Below are 21,064 nucleotides of genomic sequence, written 5' to 3'. Positions count from 1 at the left end.
TTAAATCTCGATATGCCCCTCTAGTTTGTGATTGGGATGCCGAGGATCACAAAGTGGGTGTGAATAACCATGCAAATGTACATGGTGCCCTCATTGTTAAAGTCACCTATTGGATGTGCCGGTTAACCACACACGCTCCATTGAACTATGAAAAACAATGATTCATCCTTTTCCATCTTTACTTAGAGCCCAATTAGTGTGCATGTTAACCACACACGCTCCACTAACATCTTAGCAAGGGTACAAAGTGTAATTTTATGGAATTGCATCAATTACACTTATTCCTAAAGTAACTAAGATTGGAAATTTTGAAAAAGCAAAACATTTAGTTACTTTTATAATTCACTATACTTATTAATGAGGAAAGGGTTGCCTTATCCTACCCGTTTGGCTAACGACCCTCCACCAATCAAGGAAGCGGTGGGTGAGAGTGGACACCCATTAAACGACCATTTTATATGCCATAACCTTATACCCCCCTTATAGATCGGTTTCGTGAATGAGGCCTACTAACTAGAAGACTAGCATTTAAGTTATACATATATATATATATATATATATATATATATATATATATATATATATATATATATTAATCTTGTAATATCATAATAGTATAAGGTGAATTTTACACTTGCAAAATTCTAGGGTTTGAAATTTAAATAATTCAAATTAAACTTTTAAGCAAAAGTTTTCAATTTCAAAACTTGAGGGCAATTTTTGAACTTTTCAAAACGCATAGGATCAAATAGCAAATAATTTAAAATTAAACATTTAATTTAATGATTATCAAAAGTTGACCTAATCCGTTTTATTTACAAGATAATTCATCAAATAATTTAAATAATCAAGTATTATCATATAAGGAATTTATTATTCAAATAAATGGTAATTATCTTTTGTTTTGGAAAGGATAAACAAATAACAACAATAAAATTCAGATTTTATTAGTCAAAAATGATTTTAGTAATTATCCTTAAGCAAAACGCAATAAATCCCAAAAATCGCTCTGTCTGACACTCCGACTCGCCGAGTCCCCTTATGGACTCGTTGAGTCCACATTGGGACTCGCCGAGTTCGCCAGGTAGATGACCAAAAAACATAGATTTTCAAGCAAGAATGAAACACAAAGAATCAAATACAATAGAAGCCAATCAAGGCTCTGATACGACTTATGGGTTTTACACAAAATAACATCCTATGTGCTCATGCAAACCCTAATGCTTGGATCTAGGCTTCTCTATTGTACATGCAATTCATCCAAGACTTGCAAACCCTAGATCTAGTGTATATAATTTGAAATTGACATAACAAAAAAGATATAGATGATTACCCCTTCTTGAAAGCTTGAATCTTCTTGTCCTTGGAGCTTAGAGTCAAAAATGTCACTCCTCTAATGACTTACAAACACCACAAGCATGAGGATGATCTTGGAGAGAGGTTGGAGGCTCTAGAATTCGGATCTTGTACTCTTAGAAGTAGGGTTAGCCAATTTCTGAACCCTAAGGGGTCTATTTATACTTGTGCTGCTAGGGTTTCAGTCAAAACCCTAATTAGATAGCTTACGCCTTAAGCAGTCCAAAGAACCTTCCAGATTAAAGGCCTTGGACAAAATTAGACGGACTCCCATTCTAATTTTTATCAACCCCTTAATTCCAAAGGATTCTTAGCCCAAATCAACTATCACACAATTGAAAGTTCCAGTTCCTTTTATTTAATTCTTAACCCCAAATTAACTATCACACAATGGACAGTTCCAGTCTCTTTTTGCCACATAATTAATTTTTAATTAATTATTGTCTAATATTAATAAAACTATATGATTTCTCCTTTAATATATTATTCATATAACATATTAATAAATAATAATAACCTCTTTATTCATAAATCACCCTATCATGTTGCTTTGGTAAAGGCAACCCAAAAGGACCATGCACAACCGGGTCAAATACTTACCAAATATAATTACAAGCTTAGACACTAATCCAACAGCCTGATGGCGAAGTAAGTTTGCAGAAATCTAGTGAAAAGAATAGCAATAGCCACCAACAAATCCACCATCTTCCATGGACTGCTAAAGTAGACGTTAATCTACTCTGCAACCCATGTCTTATACTTGTTAGTACAGTGTTTCTCAATGCCTTGTCTAAGCTAATTAAACATATAGAGATTAATCGTCGATGCCTCAATCTCATCCTACATCTTCACTACTTCATCTCTACCAAGACTATGAAGCAATATGGTGTTGTTTCGTAACTCCTTCACATAATCATGATGAATAACCAAAGATTGCATTGTAATCTTATGTAAGTTGAAACTCGAAAGTCATTAGGATTATGAGGGCACATTTTTAAAGCGTCATGTTCAAGTGAATAGCTTTAGAATTCGAGGACACTTCTCTGCACACAAGCTTAAGCGCACCATAACAACAATGTGAATGAAACTTGATGTCTTCATTAGAAGAATCGTCGTAAGTGCATTTCATAGAAATTCCTTTAGCTTTCAACTATGTAACCGATGCAAAAGACTGATTTCGGTTTGCACAATTCCAATCTTCATCAGCATTTTCTACCTTTTTCGTGCATGTTTTCCATTTGCCTACAATAATCAAACCAAGACTAAGAGAACACGAAAGCAAGATGAAATTTGACCTATAAAGCTCAAGAAGATGAAGTGGTTTCTTCTTCTTAAGAACATTTTCTTCCCTCGTGGACATTTCTCCATAGTTTAAGTAGTTAAAGAACTTGTTTAAGATCTCTTTACTTCCATCCGGGATTCTCAAATCCAACATAACTTTCAGTACTACAAATGGGATTTGGTTCTCGAGCAAGAAAATGTCTTGAGCTACGTGCGCGAAGCCTAATTTGCCAAAATACTCATTATTTAGTATCATCATATTGTTTTAGCTAGCAAGGCACTCTATAAAGAATAAAACGAAGCAACCCTCATGAAACATCATTCGATTAAACTGATCGTCGTTGTATTCATCTGTACAACCATCGATATAGCACTTTCTAGCATCATGTACAACTTTGAACACCTTGTTGTATAAGGAATCCATGGTGTTTTTGCACCTCGAACGATACTCCTTAAGTGTTATGAGCTTGTATTTCTCAGTTACAGTGAGGTCCTCTCGTTTATGATGCTAAGGACCAAGTGAAACTACTGCTGGCTCATAGTATTGGCGGTTTCTTCCACCTTTTTTGCCTTTTAAGAGCAATGGAGGTACTTTCTCGATTTGTCGTTTGCATTTTGAACGTTGGGTGGTCTTATTGCCTTGAATGCAGACTTTCCACTCCATCACAACATTGTCGTTAACGTTATCGAACCCTGGTTAATTATCCTGAATTTCAATTTTGACATGTTCGCTTTCGGACATTTCCGTCTCCATGGAGTTTGAAAAGTTCTTTTTGTTATGTGAAATTGAACCTATATAAGTTTATGGTCTAAACGATAATTTTGTTTCAATAAATTTAATTTTACTTTAGATGAATATATTTTTCACCAAAGGGGGACTTGTTTATCAGACAAAAAACAACTATTAATGGTAGCGACTTTTTAATATACCTTACTTACTATAATAATAATAATAGAAATTAAATATTTTTTTATATATTTTCATCATTTTTATCCCTCTATCCATTTTAAATGGTAAGAAATAAATTAAAATAATATTAATTATTAAATATGACATATTACGAAGATATTTAATTTAATCTCTATTCTAATAAAAAAAATTAAGGATTGCAACGGGGAGGGTTTGGGATGGGTTTTGGCAATCCCGTCCATGTCTCCGAATATGAAAATCAATATCATTACCAACCCGATTTCCAACGGGTACCCGTTTACCAAGCACTATTGGGTCTACGAGTATCCCAATGAGGTAACGGAGATCCCCATTTAACATTCAAATTTAGAATAATTTTGATGCAATGAGAATACAAAAAACTTAGAATTATGATGCAATCATAAATTCATATCCAAAATAATTTTGATAATTTACAAAACGCTTAAGAGCATACGTATTTTTTCTTATACATAACTGGTTACTAGTGGCAAAAAAAAAAAATAAAGACACTAGCATTCATAAACCGTAATATCACTATTACTCTAAGTACCATGAATAAAAAAAAAATATCAAAACACTAGCACTATAAAAATTATCTTTAAATCGTTCACAACAAAAAAGATAACTCGAGGATATATATATATATATATATATATATATATATATATATATATATATATATATATATATATATATATATATATATATATGTGTGTGTGTGTGTGTGTGTGTGTGAACGGTTTCGGGTAATCGAGACGGGTATTTTGTTTACTATCTCGGTAACCAAACCCGCAAAATTTTTCTAAAAGCATACCAAACCCGATCCCTGCCCCGATTAACTGACCCCAAACCCGACCATAATTTGTCGGTTTTCGGTTTTTACCATCGGGTTCGGTTTCTTTTGTCATTCCTAAAAAAAATAGGTTGATTATCATTTTGCCATGTTTGAGCTTGCCATTATGAATATGCGTATATGTTTTTATGATGTTTTTTTTTGGTTGATGGCCATCAATTTTTCTATGGTGTTAGGGTATCCACTTCATTCTTTGTGTTTGTTTAAATGCTTAAGTTATCTCCGAACGAAAACAAACACTTAATTAGCCTTTGTTAGCTTTGGCCTTCTACATCTCCGGATGCCTTCTTTTCACTAAAAGAGCTCCCCTTTTTCATCTAAAAACCAACTTTTACTTCATGATTATTTATTGTAATGAGTTTGACACTAAAGGTTATTAAATAGTAGAGAAAACCAACCCATAAACCCTTATTATCTTATTACTTCCCTAAACACTGAGAATTCCTTAACACTCAACACCATAAAAAATGATTATTACAACTTCAAGATTCATAACATTGATACTAACCTGCACAATTTTTATCGAGGGTACCACAAGATGTTGTGTTAATAGGTGCCAAATGCTTTGTTATGAAATGGGTCACATGTTAGTAGTTATACCTTTATGCTAATCTTTCTGTCATCATTAAATGTATTTAATATCAATATTCTCATATTTGTATAACCAAAGGCTCAATTAAACGCCATGAATGAAGAAAAGTCAAAAGATATGAAGGTTGTGAAGAAAAAGTCAAAACAGATGGAAACAGACGGAGGTTTTGAAAATGTAGCAATTGGTTCTTTTTTATGATTAATGTTAGGTTTTATTCCATAATCATTTATAAGATTGAAGTCTAGTTTGCAATTACTAGCGAAGTGAAGGTTTTCGAAATCTAACAAATGTTTTTTTTTCCTGTTAAATGATACGATTCATTTTATGATTTAATGGTGTTGTGCAGTTATTATATGCAATTGAAAAGAGAAATAAAGATGAATTAATTCCATGAATTTCACATATGATTTAATGGTGATATGTAATTATTATACCTATTTTGTAAATGATTCACTTAAGTCCCTTGGACCGGATGGCTTAACCTTCAAATTTTTGAAAAAAATATTGGAACGAGTTGAAGAAGGATATCCTAGCATATGTAAAACATTTTGAACAATGGGGTAGTTTTTCACCAGGTTGCAATTCCTCATTTATAACACTTGCAGCAAAAGTAAAAGATCCACTTTCCTTGGGTGATTATAGGCCAATTTCAGCCTAATTGGATCTTTATATAAAATAATTGCAAAACTACTAGCAACAAGAATTCGTGCAGTGATTGGGGAGTGTATAGATGAAGTGCAAACGGATTTTGTTGAAGGGAGACACATCTTGGAGGGCCTCTCATTGTAAACGAGATTTGCTCATGGGGAAGAAAACCAACAAACAAATATTACTATTCAAAGCTGACTTCAATAAGGCTTTCGACTCCGTGAACTGGAGATTCCTGGATTCGATGATGCAGCAAATGAATTTTGGAATAAAATGGAGAGTAGGATGCAGGGTTGCTTAGAATCGGCCAGGGCATCGGTCTTAGTAAATGGATGTCCAACGACTAAATTTCAACTTGAGCAAGGCATCAGGCAAGAAGACCCCCTATCACCATTCATCTTTATCTTAGCTATGGAAGGATTAAATATCGCGTTAAAGGAGGCAAGGTCAAAAGGGATTTTTCAAGGAATCTCTATTCCCAACTATAATATCCAACTCTCCCATATATTCTATGCAGATGACGCCTTGTTCATTGGTGAATGGTCAAAGCAAAACATAAACAACTTGGCTAGGATTCTCAAATGTTTTCAAGTATCCTCCGGGCTGATTGTCAACTTCAATAAATCAAAGGTCTATGGCATTAATGTAGATCCACGTGAAGTTGAAAGATGGTCCTCACCGTTGGGCTACGAGTCGTGCTCACTACCATTCATTTATCTTGGTGTTCCTGTGGGAGAAAACATGAATCCTAAAAGTTCTTGGATGTCGGTGATAGAAAAAATCAACAACAAACTATCTAGTTGGAAATCGAAGACATTAAGCTTCTGTGGGAGAGTGACACTAGCAAGGTCAGTTTTGGGGAATCTTCGGATGTATTATTTATCAATTTTTGCACCCCCTTTAGGAGTGATTGAAAACTTGGACCGAATAAGGAGGAATTTTATATGAGGAGGGCCTAACAAGGCTAAAAAATTCTGGTGGGTGACATGGGAGAAAATAATCGCTCCAAAAGCGGTGGGTGGTTTAGGTCTTGGATCCATTAAAGCACTAAATTTGGCGCTATTATCAAAATGGAGATGGGAATTCTGCCATGAGAGAAGTACACTATGGGCGAGAATTATACACGGAATCCATAACCTTGATTCGGGGTTGCCAGCTCAGATTGCATCTAGATATTCAAGTGGTGTTTGGAAAAGTATTGATAAATGTAAAAGTACACTTGATAAATTGAATATTGCAGGCTCTGATATTATCCGGAGGAATCAAGCAGGAACTAGATGGGAATCAGACTTTCTAGTTGATGGGCAGTTCTGCGTTGCAGCCTTAAGGGAGAGGATTGAGCGGGCAGACCATATGATTCCAGATGGAGTATTCCAATGGAGCAAATGGATTCCAATCAAGGTAAGTTGTTTTGTTTGGCGAGCAAGAATGGACCGTATTCCATCTGCAATTGCTCTTGATAAACGGGGAGTACAGGTTCACTCTACACAATACAGTGCTTGTGTCTCCGGATTGGAATCCACTGATCACATGTTTCTTCGATGCCCGTTTACTGTTGATCTCTGGAACCGACTTTGGAATTGGTGTGGAATCACACCAATGATATTTTCTAGTATCAAGGAGATGTTAAATTATATTGCAATGACTGGACAATGCCTAAAACGCAGGACAACATTACTTTCAATCATTTGTGGTGCACTATGGGGTATGTGGCGAGCAAGGAACGATAGAATCTTCAATTCAAATTTCAATTCCTCAGAATTGGTGTTTGAAGGAGTTAGAGCAATGGTTCATGTTTGGATCAAACATAGACATAGAAAAGGAAACTTTGTTTGGGGGGAATGGCTTAAATCTCCTTTGTACTTTGTGTAATCTTTGATGTTGTAACTTTTGGCTCCCTCCAGCCCCTTGTTGGGGGGTTGCCTTTTAATAAAATTTGCCGGTTCCAAAAAGTTAATTAAATTATTTTTAGGTGATGATTCCTTTTTTAGGATTTAATCGTGCGGTTCTACAATTTAATGCATTTTTTAATGGAAAATAACATTTAATTTTTGAGGTGATTTTTAGCATCTTTTGAAGCGGTTTACTGTGACATCTCCATTTTCACGGCCAGAAAAGACCGATTTGTTTATGCTTTGTTTTAAAATCAGAGTAATCGTTTAAAGAAAACTGATGCGGAATTTGTTCCCAAAACAAAATGTGATAAGAATTTATCAAAGCATTTCTTTAATGAAATGTATTTTCCATTAAATAACAAAATCTCGAGATGTTGTGTTCCGATACAGACCAAAAGCATAAACAGTATAAAATAGACCTTACAACAGTTATTTATATCTACTGATCTATAATCCAAAATCTCTCGTCAAGTCCACCAACTTTTACTCTTGTGTCATTACCTGTAATGCAAAGAAAACTGAGTGGGTCAGGCTTGGGAGCCTGGTGAGCATATAGGGTTTTCAACCCACAATAATATAATTATTATATTCAGTCATCAAACAATCAACTCAATTACTCATCCCCATTATCTTCTTTATTTCTTAATGTTTTACCCTAAGAATCGACTATCCTTCCTTCATTCGTTCCTAAGGATTGACCTAAGGAATTGGCACAAAGTCCATTGCTGCCCAAGGTTCCTATAACAAACACTAAATCCATACTGCCAAGGTTCATCTATAAAGTATTAAATCCATAGCTACCACGGTTCATCTACATAGTACTAAATCCATAGCTATCATCGTTCATTTACACAGTACCAAATCCATAGCTACCAAAGTTCATCTACACTGTACAAAATCCATAGCTACCATCGTTTTATTATGAGGCACTAAATCTATAGCTGCCAGGGTTTTTAGAGTACACCGGTGAACATCAAGTCCACAACACCTACAAGTTGCGAGCTTGCTACTATTCCACCAGACTGTCTAGAATAGTCTGTGGTTGTATCCATACTCTGCTGAATGACGGGGGCCATCGTTTGGGTAAAGGTTTCACTCATTTTTCACCTGTTACCCGCATCTCATGATCTATATCATCTTTCGTCTCATCCTCAAACTAATCTTTCATCACACACCAACTATTTCATCTACCCATGTTCTACCCAACATAATTGTAGATATAAATTACATACATAGTTTAAATCATATACAAACCTGTATAAAACATTCATCCAACATCCATCTCAAATAAACAAACAATATATAAACACAACACATATTTCATAGAAAATACTTCATATCTGTGTGTTAGAAGAAAGTAACTACACACTCACTTGGTTAGACGATGCTCGGACAGCACTACGGCTATTCAAGTAGAAGTTCTTCTATGAAACCGGGATATCTTCACACACCGGGCTTATCGTGGGCAGAGCTTCGGCTTGAAACTCTTTTCTCCTCAGGATCTTCGGGGCTTCGGGACTTGCTTCGGGTGTCGGGATGATACAGGGGCTTCGGCGGTGCTTCTAAAGGGCTAGAGAGGATGTAGGAAGTGAGAGGATGAAGGAATTAGCAACCATGGCCGGCTGCCTTTCGATTTCTATTTATAGGGCCGTTTTTCTGGATTCACGTCGTGAATCTCAACTATTCACATTGTGAATTCAGTAGTCAATAGGTGTGTCATCGCAACTTGCGTCTGTCAGGCTCCAGAAGTCATAAATATAGAGTTTACAGCATGAACACTATGTTCACATCGTGAACTCTAACACAATGTTGGGGTTCGCGCCCCGAACTTCAAAAATTCATAACTTTCGCATACGAGCTCCGTTTTTGACGTTCTTTGTTTCCACATGTAGATAAAAAAAGATCTACAACTTTTGTTTAGACTTCATCGGCTAATTTTGAAATTAATTTTTATTATATTATTTTTAGTAGGCCGGGACAGGAAAACTCTGTTATAAACTCATAACTTCTTCATTCGACGTCCGTTTGCGTCTGTCTTTTTACCGTTGAGCTACTATCGACGAGATCTTTGATTATCATTTAGATTGTTTCTGCTAGAAATCTGTCAATCTCATAATCGAACTTCAGGCTGCATACTGTTAAGTTGAAACTTAGAAAAATCATAACTTCCTCATACGAAGTCAGATTTGGATGTTCTTTTTATGCACGCTCTCGGTTTAACGTATTCTACGACTTTCATTTAGATCGCTAAGGCCAAATATCGTTCTAACGTAAATTGACTATTTACGTCATGCTGTGTTGTGTCGGTTCTGTCGCGAAACTCCGACAGGTCATAACTTCTTCGTTATAACTCGGATTTCGGCGTTCTTTATATGTACGGAATCCTTGTGATATATACTACAACTTAGTTAAGATTACTCCTTTTAAATAATCTTCCATCAAAAAATTATTTTTAACGCTTATCATCTCTAAATTGACTAATCCTGATCTACGGGCGTTACATTTACTAACCGCAACATTAAATAGGGTCATTTTTTAGTGTGATATTTGTTGATGCGGTTGAATACCCGCATCATTTAATCATTTTAACCGTATCAAAAGAAGCTTTTTGTACTATTGAGTAAAAGATGGCAAGGGATAACATGAAAATTTTAAGTAGCGGCACCATAGTAAAAAAAATTCAAATTTTTTTATACCGCATACAATCAAATCATGAAATTGTAGTTATCTGCATTACCCGATAAGCATATATGCAGAAATATGAATATATACAACAGTGAAAGGTTGAGGTAGAGAAATAAAGACGGAAACAAGAATATATACCTTTGTTTTTCTATTGATGACATGACTTGATTTGGTTGTTTGAAATGGGGTAGACATAAAAAAAAAAAAAAGCTTAAGATGCTTATTATATAATAGCAAAAACTGTAGCGTGCATTCAAGTTCAAAGAATAAGTAATTTGCTTGTAACATTGGGCAACTGAGCATCTACCTTCTATCATCAATCTAAGTCCCTTTTGATATATATATATATATATATATATATATATATATATATATATATATATATATATATATATATATATATATATATATATATATATATATATGGAAAAGATCAAATGAGAACACTTAAAAGGTTGATGTGTGTGTGTGTGTCTATATATATATATATATATATATATATATACACACACACACACACATTAGGCGAATACCCATACGTTGGAAAAAAAATACAACAATATATTTGAAATCTTTACAAATATATGTTTTTTTAAATATATCAATGACGTTAGCTCTTATATAATAGATCTTATAATAAGTTGGTATAAACATTATTAGTATATGATAATATAGACATTTTTTAAAATTCTATAATCTCAATTGTTTGAATGACCTCACAAATGGAAGTTGCTCATGAATAAAATTAAATATAATATATGGTTTAACGATATTTATAGTTGTTGTTATGATTAATTAATTTTAAAATGTTTATTTGCTTAAGATTTTAATTTATGTCATTGTAATTATAACATCAAACATTGATTTTATTTTTAAAGGTATATTATAATTTTGCTATATAATGGTACTTTTAGCTATTATTTTTGTAAGTTATTTAAAATAATGTATTTGTAAATTCTTAGTTATTTTAACTTGGTTTCAGAAATTTAACTGTTTTAAAATTTATTTGATAAATATTGTTACTTTCTTTGATTGTTATTATCTAAAACAACAACGTTTTTAAATATAATATTATAATTTTTTAATAATATTACTTTTAACTATTCTTATTGTAAGTTATTTTTAAACTACTTATTTGAAAATTTTAAAAAATACTTTCATGTTTGTTTGTTTTTTTTTTTTTTTTTCTAATTTAGGATTACAGTTTAGATTTAACATTATACTTTATAACTTTTAACTATTTGTAAAATAGTTTCTCTATTTTTTTTCAATTTTAACTGAAATTTTGATTTAAGTTAACAATTTAACATTATATTGAAATTATTAACTTAAATATTTTGCATAAAATCATAAATTATACAAAAGTTGTTACTTTAAAGTGACAATTGCTCATATACGACAACTTATCTAAACTAAGAAGTTAACTATAATATATTAAAAAGTTAAAGTCATAAATTTATAAATAAAAGTAAAATATAATATTTTAATATTGTAGTTTACTTAGTTTATGATTAGAATTTAGTTTTTTGCATTAATTTAACATTATTAGCCAATTTATAATAATTATTATACAGAAATTGAAAAATCATGGAGGTTTCAAATGCGCATAGTGCAATTAAAAATGTCTCTTTTATAACTATACTAGACAAATGACTGCGCATTGCGCAGTATAGGAAAAAAATATTTTATATTGAAAATAACGAAATCATTGTTATTAAAAATTAAATAATAACTTCATAACAAATATAAAAAATGATTTTTAATATTATCATCATGTTGAACTATATCATAAGAAATAATGTTGGAGCCTGAAGTTGTTGTGTATATACAAAATTATATGGTTAAAACAGAAAAAAATTATAAAATTTTAAAAATAAATAAATCATTATTGTTACCTATTAAATAATAATTTCATATTAAATTAAAACCTTTATATTAAATATTATCATTATTTAGAACATACGATAACAAATGCATCTTTTTATCTATCTTAAATGTTATCATTATGTACATGATATGATGTTATGCAAAATCACATAAATGTGGAAAACATCGGCAGATGCAGTGCAATCAAGTCGGCTCCTTCCCCTTCGAGCTGGAGGTACCTGAAACATAAACTAAAAATTATAAGCACAAAGCAGTGAGCTCCCCCAAAATACTCCATACCATACATACATAATAGTAAAAAAAACATAGTGTATCTATTTCACCCCCTTCGGTATCTTTCAACCGATATCATATCTATTTCACCCCCTTCGGTATCTTTCAACTGGTACTGGGTCTATTTCACCCCTACAGCTAGCATATAACCATAACAACAAAAATCACAGAGACAATAAGCATATATATGTATAAAAGGTAATTGTCACGAAGACGATCATCATCCTACTAACATAATTTAGTGGGTCGGTATTGGTTCCTTCAACCCACCGGTATCTTGAAGGAAACTCGCCTCTCGATCAACAATCAACTACTGTTGCTCCCATAGTCAGTTACACTGGTGCTACACCAGACTTAGATAATCATGCAAGGCAAACCTTAAGTCTATCCTTCAAAACCAAGAGTTGACCAAAAGTCAACTACGATCAAAAGTCAACATATAAGGTCACGACCAACTTTCCCTTCAACTCACCCTCACGTCGTGAGCATTATGGCTCATATCGTGAGAATGGACTCAACCCAACCCCATTAAGGGATTCGACTCAGTCAGAACTCATCAAACCAGATTCCTAAGATCGAGACAACCACCTTTCTCACATCGTGAGATTTGTTCTGGCCAACTTTGAGCATTAAGCACTTAATTCTTTAAGACATACTTTGGGAATTTGTAGAGAACCTTCCTTGACCCTAAGCATTATAAAAATTGTAGTTTTTTAGTCATGCATGTCCAATGCATGACTTAGATACTAACTAGGTAAAAAGAAAGGTAATAAGATCAAGACTCAATCTTGGAGTCTAAAACCAACACCAAACTTAGATCCAAAGCCTCATATACAGAAGATGTCTTAATGATCTATAAACTTGTCAACTTAATGGATCCCAAGCATACTACACAACCTAACTATTCAAAGAAAGCTCTCAAAACATAGATCTAGCATGCAAGAGGCAGAAAGGTTAGAGCTTTATGACTTACAGAGGTCCAAAAGCTCAGCAAGACTAAGAGCTAGAAGCTAGATTGTCAAAATGAAGCACCACAAGAGTCCTCTTCCACTTCAAAGGAACAAAAACCACCAAATAATCTCTACAAGGTCACCAACAATGGCTAAAGATCTCAAGGAGGACGAAGTTAGGGTTTTTCGGAGGTTAGGGAGTGAAAGAGGCTGAGGATGGGGAACCTTGTCTCTCTCATTCCATTAAATACTAGAAAATTAGGGTTTTGGGTCATCAGGATTGGCTCACATCGTGAGCCCTCATTCTCACGTCGTGAGGTTCAAGAATGCAGGTCAAACAGTCAATGGTCACTTACGTCATGACCGCTATGGCTCACGATGTGACCCTCTTCTATAATGCAAGAAATCAATAAATTAAGTACCTCAAGGATTCAGATGCTACAATCCCCCCCCCCCCCACACTTGAATCAGACTTCATCCTCGAAGTCTACCACTACAAATAACTCTAGATAATGCTCCCTCGTCTCATCTTTAGTGTCCCAAGTCCATTCTCAGCCCTTTCAGTTCTCCCACTGCACCTTCATCAAATCCATTACCTTGTTCCTCAAGGCTTTCATCTTCCAATCAAGGATTGCTACAGGTTTCCCAATATAATTCAGGCGATCATCCAACTGGGTATCCTCCAATAGAACCACCACGAAATCATCAAGCAAAATTTTCCGCAGCTGAGAGACATGAAACGTGCTATGGATCTGACTAATCTCCTCGAGTAGATCCAAGCGATAAGCAACCCTACCCACCCATGCCAAAACCATGAAAGGAGTGATATACCTTGGGCCCAACTTGCCCTCTTCATGAATCATATGACGCATTTCCAAGGTAACACCTTCAGGAGAACCATGGCCCTAACCTGGAACTCTAGATTTGATAGACGCTTGTCAAGATAACTTTTATGCCGACTCTGTGTTGTCTGAAGCCTACCACGTACCTGCTGAATCATCCCGGTCATCTTGAGTACCTCTTTGATACTCCCCATAACCCGCTGACCGACCTCACCTCAACATAATGGGGTCCTACACTTCCTCCCGTAAAGTATCTCAAAAGGAATTCGATCGATGTTGGTATGATAACTATTGTTATACGAAAACTCCACTAGTGGAAGGTATGTATCCCAGCTAACACCAAAATCCATAACATATGCCTATAGCATATCCTCTAAATTCTAGTTAGTTCGCTCACACTGACCATCAGTCTACGGGTGAAAAGTTGTACTGGAGTGCAGACGAGTAACCAACTCCTCATGGAACCTCTTCTAGAACCTCGAAGTGAACCGAAAATCCCTATTAGAGACCATGGAAACCGACACTCCACGATGTGCGATAACTTACTGAATGTATATGTATGCCAACTTCTTCGCAGAGATACTCTCCTAAATTAGAATATAATGCACACTCTTGATCAATCAATGCACGATGACCGATATCGAATCCACTCCGCACGCTGCCAGAGGCAATTTGGTGATAAAATTCATCATAATCTCTTCCCATTTCCAAACGGGAATATCTAACGACTCCATTTTGTTGTGGGGTTGTTGATGCTCAGCCTTGAGTTTCTTACACGTAAAGCACCTTTCCACATACCATGCCATATCGTGCTTCATACATGACCACCAATAATCAGGTTGGAGATCTTTATACATTTTTGTTGCTCCGGGATGAATAGAGAATCTTGACTTGTGCGCCTCCTCTATCAAAACCTATTTCGCACCACCATAATATGGAACCCATACCCTCCAATGAAGGTTCAATAACCACCAAAAATCATAATCGAAGGAAGCTAGTTGACCAACAATATGCTCACTCTCCTGGTGCTCTTCGTTCGTATCCTCAACCTGAGTCTCTCGAATCTACTATAAAAGTGGGGTAATCATCGCCATCCTCAAACATAAGTGCCTGATCGTAGCTGCAACCACCATGTCGCTGAGAGCATCAGCCACCACGTCGGCCTTCCCCGGGTGATAAATGATTTCACATTCATAATCATTCACCGCATCCAACCATCTACGTTGCCTCATGTTTAGATTTAGTTTATCCATCAAATACCTTAGGCTCTTGTGATCTATGTAAATAGTATAGCGGAACCCATAGAGGTAATGTCGCCAAATCTTGAGGGCAAACACTAAAACCCCTAACTCCAAAGTGTGCGTAGGGTAGTTCTCCTCGTGAGGCTTCAACTACCTCAAGGTATAAGTGATCACATGCCCCCCACTGCACCCAAACGCATGATCAAGGAATCATAATATACCATAAAGTCCTCCTCTGGCAGGGTCAAAATCGGCGCCTCACATAATCTTTGTCTCAAAGTCTTAAAGGTTGCATGCTGCTCAGGCCCCCAATGAAACGTAACGGTCTTCTTCATCAACCGAGTCAAAGGAACCATGATCTTGGATAAATCCTAAATGAATCACCGATAGTAACCTGCTAATCAAAGGAAACTCTGAATCTCACATGGAGACCTTGGAACCTCTTACCTCATCACTTCCTCGACCTTGGCAGGATCGACCAGAATGTTGATTTAGTTAACAAGGTTCCCAAGAAAATGTACCTCCCACAATAAGAACTCACACTTACAAAACTTTGCATACATTCTCTCCCTCCTTAGAGTCTCCAATACGTCCCTAAGATGCTCCTCATGCTACTATTGAGTCTTAGAATAGACCATAATGTCGTCAATAAACACAATCATAGACCGATCCAAATTGGGTCTGTATACGTGATTCATGAGATCCATGAATGCGGTTGGAGCATTGGTGAGCCTGAAAGGCATCACCACAAACTCGTAATGACCATAACGAGTCTGGAAGGCCTTATTCTGCACATCCTCCTCTGTAACCCTCATCTGGAGATAAATTGAACGCAAATCAATCTTGGAGAACCAAGATACACCCTGAAGTTGATCAAATAAATTGTCGATCCTCGGGAGCAAGTAATGGTTCTTCACCGTTAGCTTATTCAGCTCCCGGTATTCAATACATATACTATGTATCACATCTATTTTCTTAACAAATAATATTGGCGCTCCATAGGATGAACAACTCAGCTGAATGAATCCCTTGTCTAGCAGTTCCTATAGTTGTGTAGACAACTCCTGCATCTCTGGAGGTGCTAACTGATAAGGTGCCTTGGCTATCGACGTCACACCTGGAACCAAATCAATCCGAAACTCCACCTGTCTTTCTGGGGGCACGCCCGAAAAATCCTCTAGTAATACATTCGAGTATTCCCAAACAATCGGTACATCATTAATGGTCACCACACCCTTATCCCGGGTATCCGTCACATAAGCCACAAACCTGAGACATCCCTACTGAAGATAACACCTGGCCCTGACTGCTGAACAGAGATTCGAACCATGTTGAGCACCCTCACCATGGATCACCAACTCTCCCCCACTTAGGGTCCAAACACATACCAATTGAAGTCCACGATTAATCATTTCCCCATTGGGGCTCAACCAATCCATCCCTACAATGACCTTACTCTCATGCAAGGGAATCAGAACCAAGTCAATCAGGGCCGGTCCAGACGATGGGTAACCCGAGCGACCGCCCAGGGCCCATGACTCCTGAGGGCCTAAAATTTATGGGCTATATAGTGTGTATATATATATATATATATATATATATATATATATAATTATTAGCAATATGATTTTTAGGACCTAAAGTTGGTTCAAACTCAAACTAGCTCAAAAGATAAACAATTCGGCCTGCTTCTTATTGTTAATTGAATGTGTTTATAGTCAATAATAAATGATATTTTTTGAATATTTTTTATATTTATCTATAAGGGGCCCTTTTTTTCTTTTCGCCCCGGACCCTATATACATTTGGACCGGCCCTGAAGTCAATCGGATAATGCTCAATAAATAACTCTGAGGTGAATCCCCCATGAACCCTCGCCACTCGCATCAAATAGTTACACGCAATCTTAATCTCTAGTGGATAATCCAACTCTCTAGGGACATTATTGAACCTCCTACTAAGTGCAAGGGGTACCAAAAATTGGGTAGCCTCCGAATCAAACAAGACAAACACGAGAATAACGTTCACAAGGAACGACCCTAGTCAACAATACAAGCATATAAAAAGGACAAACAACATGAATAAGAAGATAAGGAGAGAATACATATCAGTGACCACATATGGTGTTGCACGAGCCTCCTTGACTATTAGCTGAAATGCCCTACTCTGAACAACTGGGTTGCCCTGGCGGGCATCAGTGATCCTCAGAGTCATCAGGGAAGGTGCTGCTACTTATGCTCCTTATGCTAAACTTTGGAAGTTAGCCTTCTTGTGGCCCCTCTAATTACAATTGAAGCAAATTAGATTTGATGTATGGGTGGTGGTGGTGGTGGTAGTACAATCATTACCGATGTTCCTTGTCTTGCCGCACTTATGTCATCCTAAACCACCATTCCTACAGACTTCGTCATGTGCCCTTCTACACTTTTCACAGCCTTTTCCACCCTGTTAGCCCTTTGATTGAATCCCTTTGGTTTCTTTGCCGAAACCCTAGTCATCTGCCCATGCTCTACCTTCCTCTTACCTAGGTGCTCCAAATCAATCTCACACTCTCAGGCCGTAGCTATCATGTCATCTAATATCCGGTAGGCAAAAAAGTAACAAACTCTTGAATATCTAATCTCAACATATCATGGTGCTGAGTCTTCCTCATCTTCTTGTCTGTGGCATATTGGGATACCAGTAAAGCTCTCTATCAAAACTTGGTGATGATATCCATCACGGTCTCAGTCATCTTTCACATATCCAAGAACTCTCCTGCTAGTTGTTATACCTTAACAGTTGGTGTAAACGTTTCTCTGAATCGGGTTACAAAATCTAGCCAGGTCATGGCCTCAATGTTCGTGGCTCCCAAAGTATAGCCAACCTCCTCCCACCAATCTTGAGCTCTCTCTATCCGACATCTTGCATTGAACCTCACCTTCGACCCCTCGGGGTAGAAGCTCGTCATCTGGGCATACTAAATATCTGCTAGCCAACGTATGGCGGTAATGGGGTCCTTCACCCCAAAGAAATCTGGCACCTTACATCCCCTGAAATCCTTGAAGGAGAGAGTGAGGTCCCTAAACTTGCTAGCGGCCAGATCGTCCCTGAAGATTCGAAGGCGATCCTACATCAGCTCAATGATACCCACCTTGATCGACCCAAACATCACTTGGGTCGCATCAAGGATGCCTCTAGTGACCTCTGGCACAATGAAATCACATAAACCCTTGCCATTTAGTTCGGTGCCCGTGCGAAAACCGGATCCAGATCTTCAACCTCCTGCTTCACCGCATGTAATCACCATGCTAAAACTTAACACATAAACAATCAGTATACACACAAAGAGTTTCATACTTATGAGCTTCCTAGATTTATCGTGGTATTTTGGGTCTCGGGTATAAATCATGTGCTTCCAGTAGTATGGGCCCAATACTACCTTCCACACCCATCTATACCCTCCTCAAGGACTACCCTGACTCTGCCAAGTCACTTCCTTCCTATCTAATACTCCTCCCATACTACAAAGCATCCTATGTACCAAGACATAATTCAGGAACTTTATAAGGTACCTTTCCTCACCACTCTTTGATATCAACTACAAAAGGAACTCCCTCTAATACCATATAACTACCACACAAATAAAATTGCATATTATCGATACCAGATAATCCTTTAAATGAAAGGTCCTACACTACAATGGTTAGACTCAAACAAGAGCTGTATAATAGAGCTAAACCAAACCTTCTAAGGTTATCTAATCTCAACAATATGAAACCAAACGCACCTATCCACTAGTCAACCGGTACTAATAAAATTCCTAAAAGCATAAAGCACGTAACATTCGAGCATCAAACACTTCAAATCAGAACACAACCTAAACAGGTCATCATATCAGATAACTGATCTCATACTAGCATGCAAATCTACAAGATCATATAATAGGCACATTAAATCATCAATCCTAGCATTCTATCATGAAATTCTAAGCAGATACTTAGCTATAATCTAACATGCGATTCTCATATCATAGCGAAAAACATATAACTTGCATGGGTATTTTCGATAGACTTACTTGAGCTCGGATGATTACATGCATCATACCTATTTTCTTTTATTAAAATCCCTTAATTGAAATATTTCGTTTTATGAAAATCTACCAAACCCTCGATTCGAGTTCAAGCACACCCGAGAGTATGCCTGAATCCCTCAAACCAAAACTCTTATACCAACTTGTAACATCCCAAAATTCAAGATAAAAATTTCATTTTTAATTCATTTCAAAACATCTAGTTACCATGTCAAACAAACAAAAGTGTTTCATAGTGTAACAATATCAGAGTACAAACCCAAAATCCCGTAAATTCGGAAAACATGGGAAGATGCGGTGCGATCAAGTCGGTCCCTCCCCTTTCGAGGTGGACGTACTTGAAACATAAACTAAAAGCTATAAATATAAAACTTAGTGAGCTCCCCCAAAATACCCCATACCATATATACATAAAAGTAAAAAAAAATATTGGGTTTATTTCACCCCTTCAGTTTCTTTTAACCTGTACTGGGTCTATTCCACCCCCTACAGTATCTTTCCACCGGGTCTATTTTCATCCCTTTCGATATCTTTCAACCTGTACTAGGTCTATTTCACCCTCTTCGGTGTCTTTCAACTGGTACTTGGTCTATTACACCCCTTTCGATATCTTTCAACGGTATTGTGTCTATTTCACCCCTACACCTAGCATATAATCATAAAAACAAAATTCATAAAGACAACAAGCATATATACTTATAACAGGTAATTGTCACGAAGACAATCATCATCCTACAAACATAATCCAGCAGACTGGTATTTGTGCCTTCGATCCACGAGTATAGTGAAGGAAAATTATCTCTAGATCGATAATCAACTACTACTGCTCTCATAGTCAGCTACAATAGTGCTACACCACACCTAGATAATCATGTAAGGCACACCTTAAGTCTACCATTCAAAACCAAGAGTTAACCAAAAATGAACTATGATCAAAAGTCAACATCTAAGGTCAACGATCAACTTTCCCCTCAACTTACCCTCACGTCGTGACCACTATTAAGACATCCCCAATTTCACGGCCAGAAAAGACCGATTTGTTTATGCTTTGTTTTATAAAATCAGAGTAATGTTTTAAAGAAAACAGTTGCAGAATTTGTTCCCAAAACAAAATATGATAAAAATTATCAAAGCATTTCTTTATATAACAAAATCTCGGGATGTCATGTTCAATACAGACCAAAAGCATAAACAGAACAAAGTAGACCTTACAACAGTTATCATAACTACTGGCCTATGATCCAAAATCTCTTGTCAAGTCCACCAACTTATACTCTTGTTCCATTACCTGTAATGCAAAGAAAATTGAGTGGGTCAGGCTTGGGAGCCCGGTGAGCATATAGGGTTTTCAACCCACAATAATATAATTCTAATATTTAATTATCAAACAACCAATCCAATTACCCACCCCCAGTATCTCCATTTATTTCTTAATGATTTATCCTAAGAACCGATTACCCTTCTCCCATTCATTCCTAAGGATTACCCTAAGGAACTAGCACAAAGTCTAGTGCTGCCAGGGTTCTTAGATTACCTCTGGTGAACACGCAATTCACAA

General features: G+C 36.3%; 1 protein-coding gene and 1 pseudogene across 1 annotated transcript; one reads left to right on the top strand and one right to left on the bottom strand.

Annotated features, from left to right (window-relative positions):
- Positions 1–1,980: 1,980 nt before the first annotated feature.
- On the bottom strand, positions 1,981–4,476 carry LOC145009821 (UPF0481 protein At3g47200-like; annotated as a pseudogene).
- Positions 4,477–5,106: 630 nt separating this feature from the next.
- Positions 5,107–7,533, top strand: LOC145009820 (uncharacterized). Its single transcript, XM_078968451.1, has 2 exons — positions 5,107–5,197; positions 6,902–7,533. The coding sequence occupies exons 1-2, from the start codon at positions 5,107–5,109 to the stop codon at positions 7,531–7,533; spliced, it is 723 nt and encodes a 240-aa protein (XP_078824577.1).
- Positions 7,534–21,064: the final 13,531 nt, after the last annotated feature.

This window comes from Lactuca saligna, chromosome 8 (assembly GCF_052625555.1).
Source record: "Lactuca saligna cultivar CGN05327 chromosome 8, ASM5262555v1, whole genome shotgun sequence".
NCBI classification, from domain to species: Eukaryota; Viridiplantae; Streptophyta; class Magnoliopsida; order Asterales; family Asteraceae; genus Lactuca; species Lactuca saligna.
This window is presented reverse-complemented; position numbering and strand designations above follow the sequence as displayed.

Excerpts from the sequence above, each read along its gene's own strand:
- LOC145009820 (XM_078968451.1), top strand. The coding sequence starts at position 5,107 with ATGAATGAAGAAAAGTCAAAAGATATGAAGGTTGTGAAGAAAAAGTCA. Across the intron at positions 5,198-6,901 it reads TTTTGAAAATGTAGCAATTG|GCTCTGATATTATCCGGAGG; the intron begins GTTCTTTTTTAT and ends TGAATATTGCAG.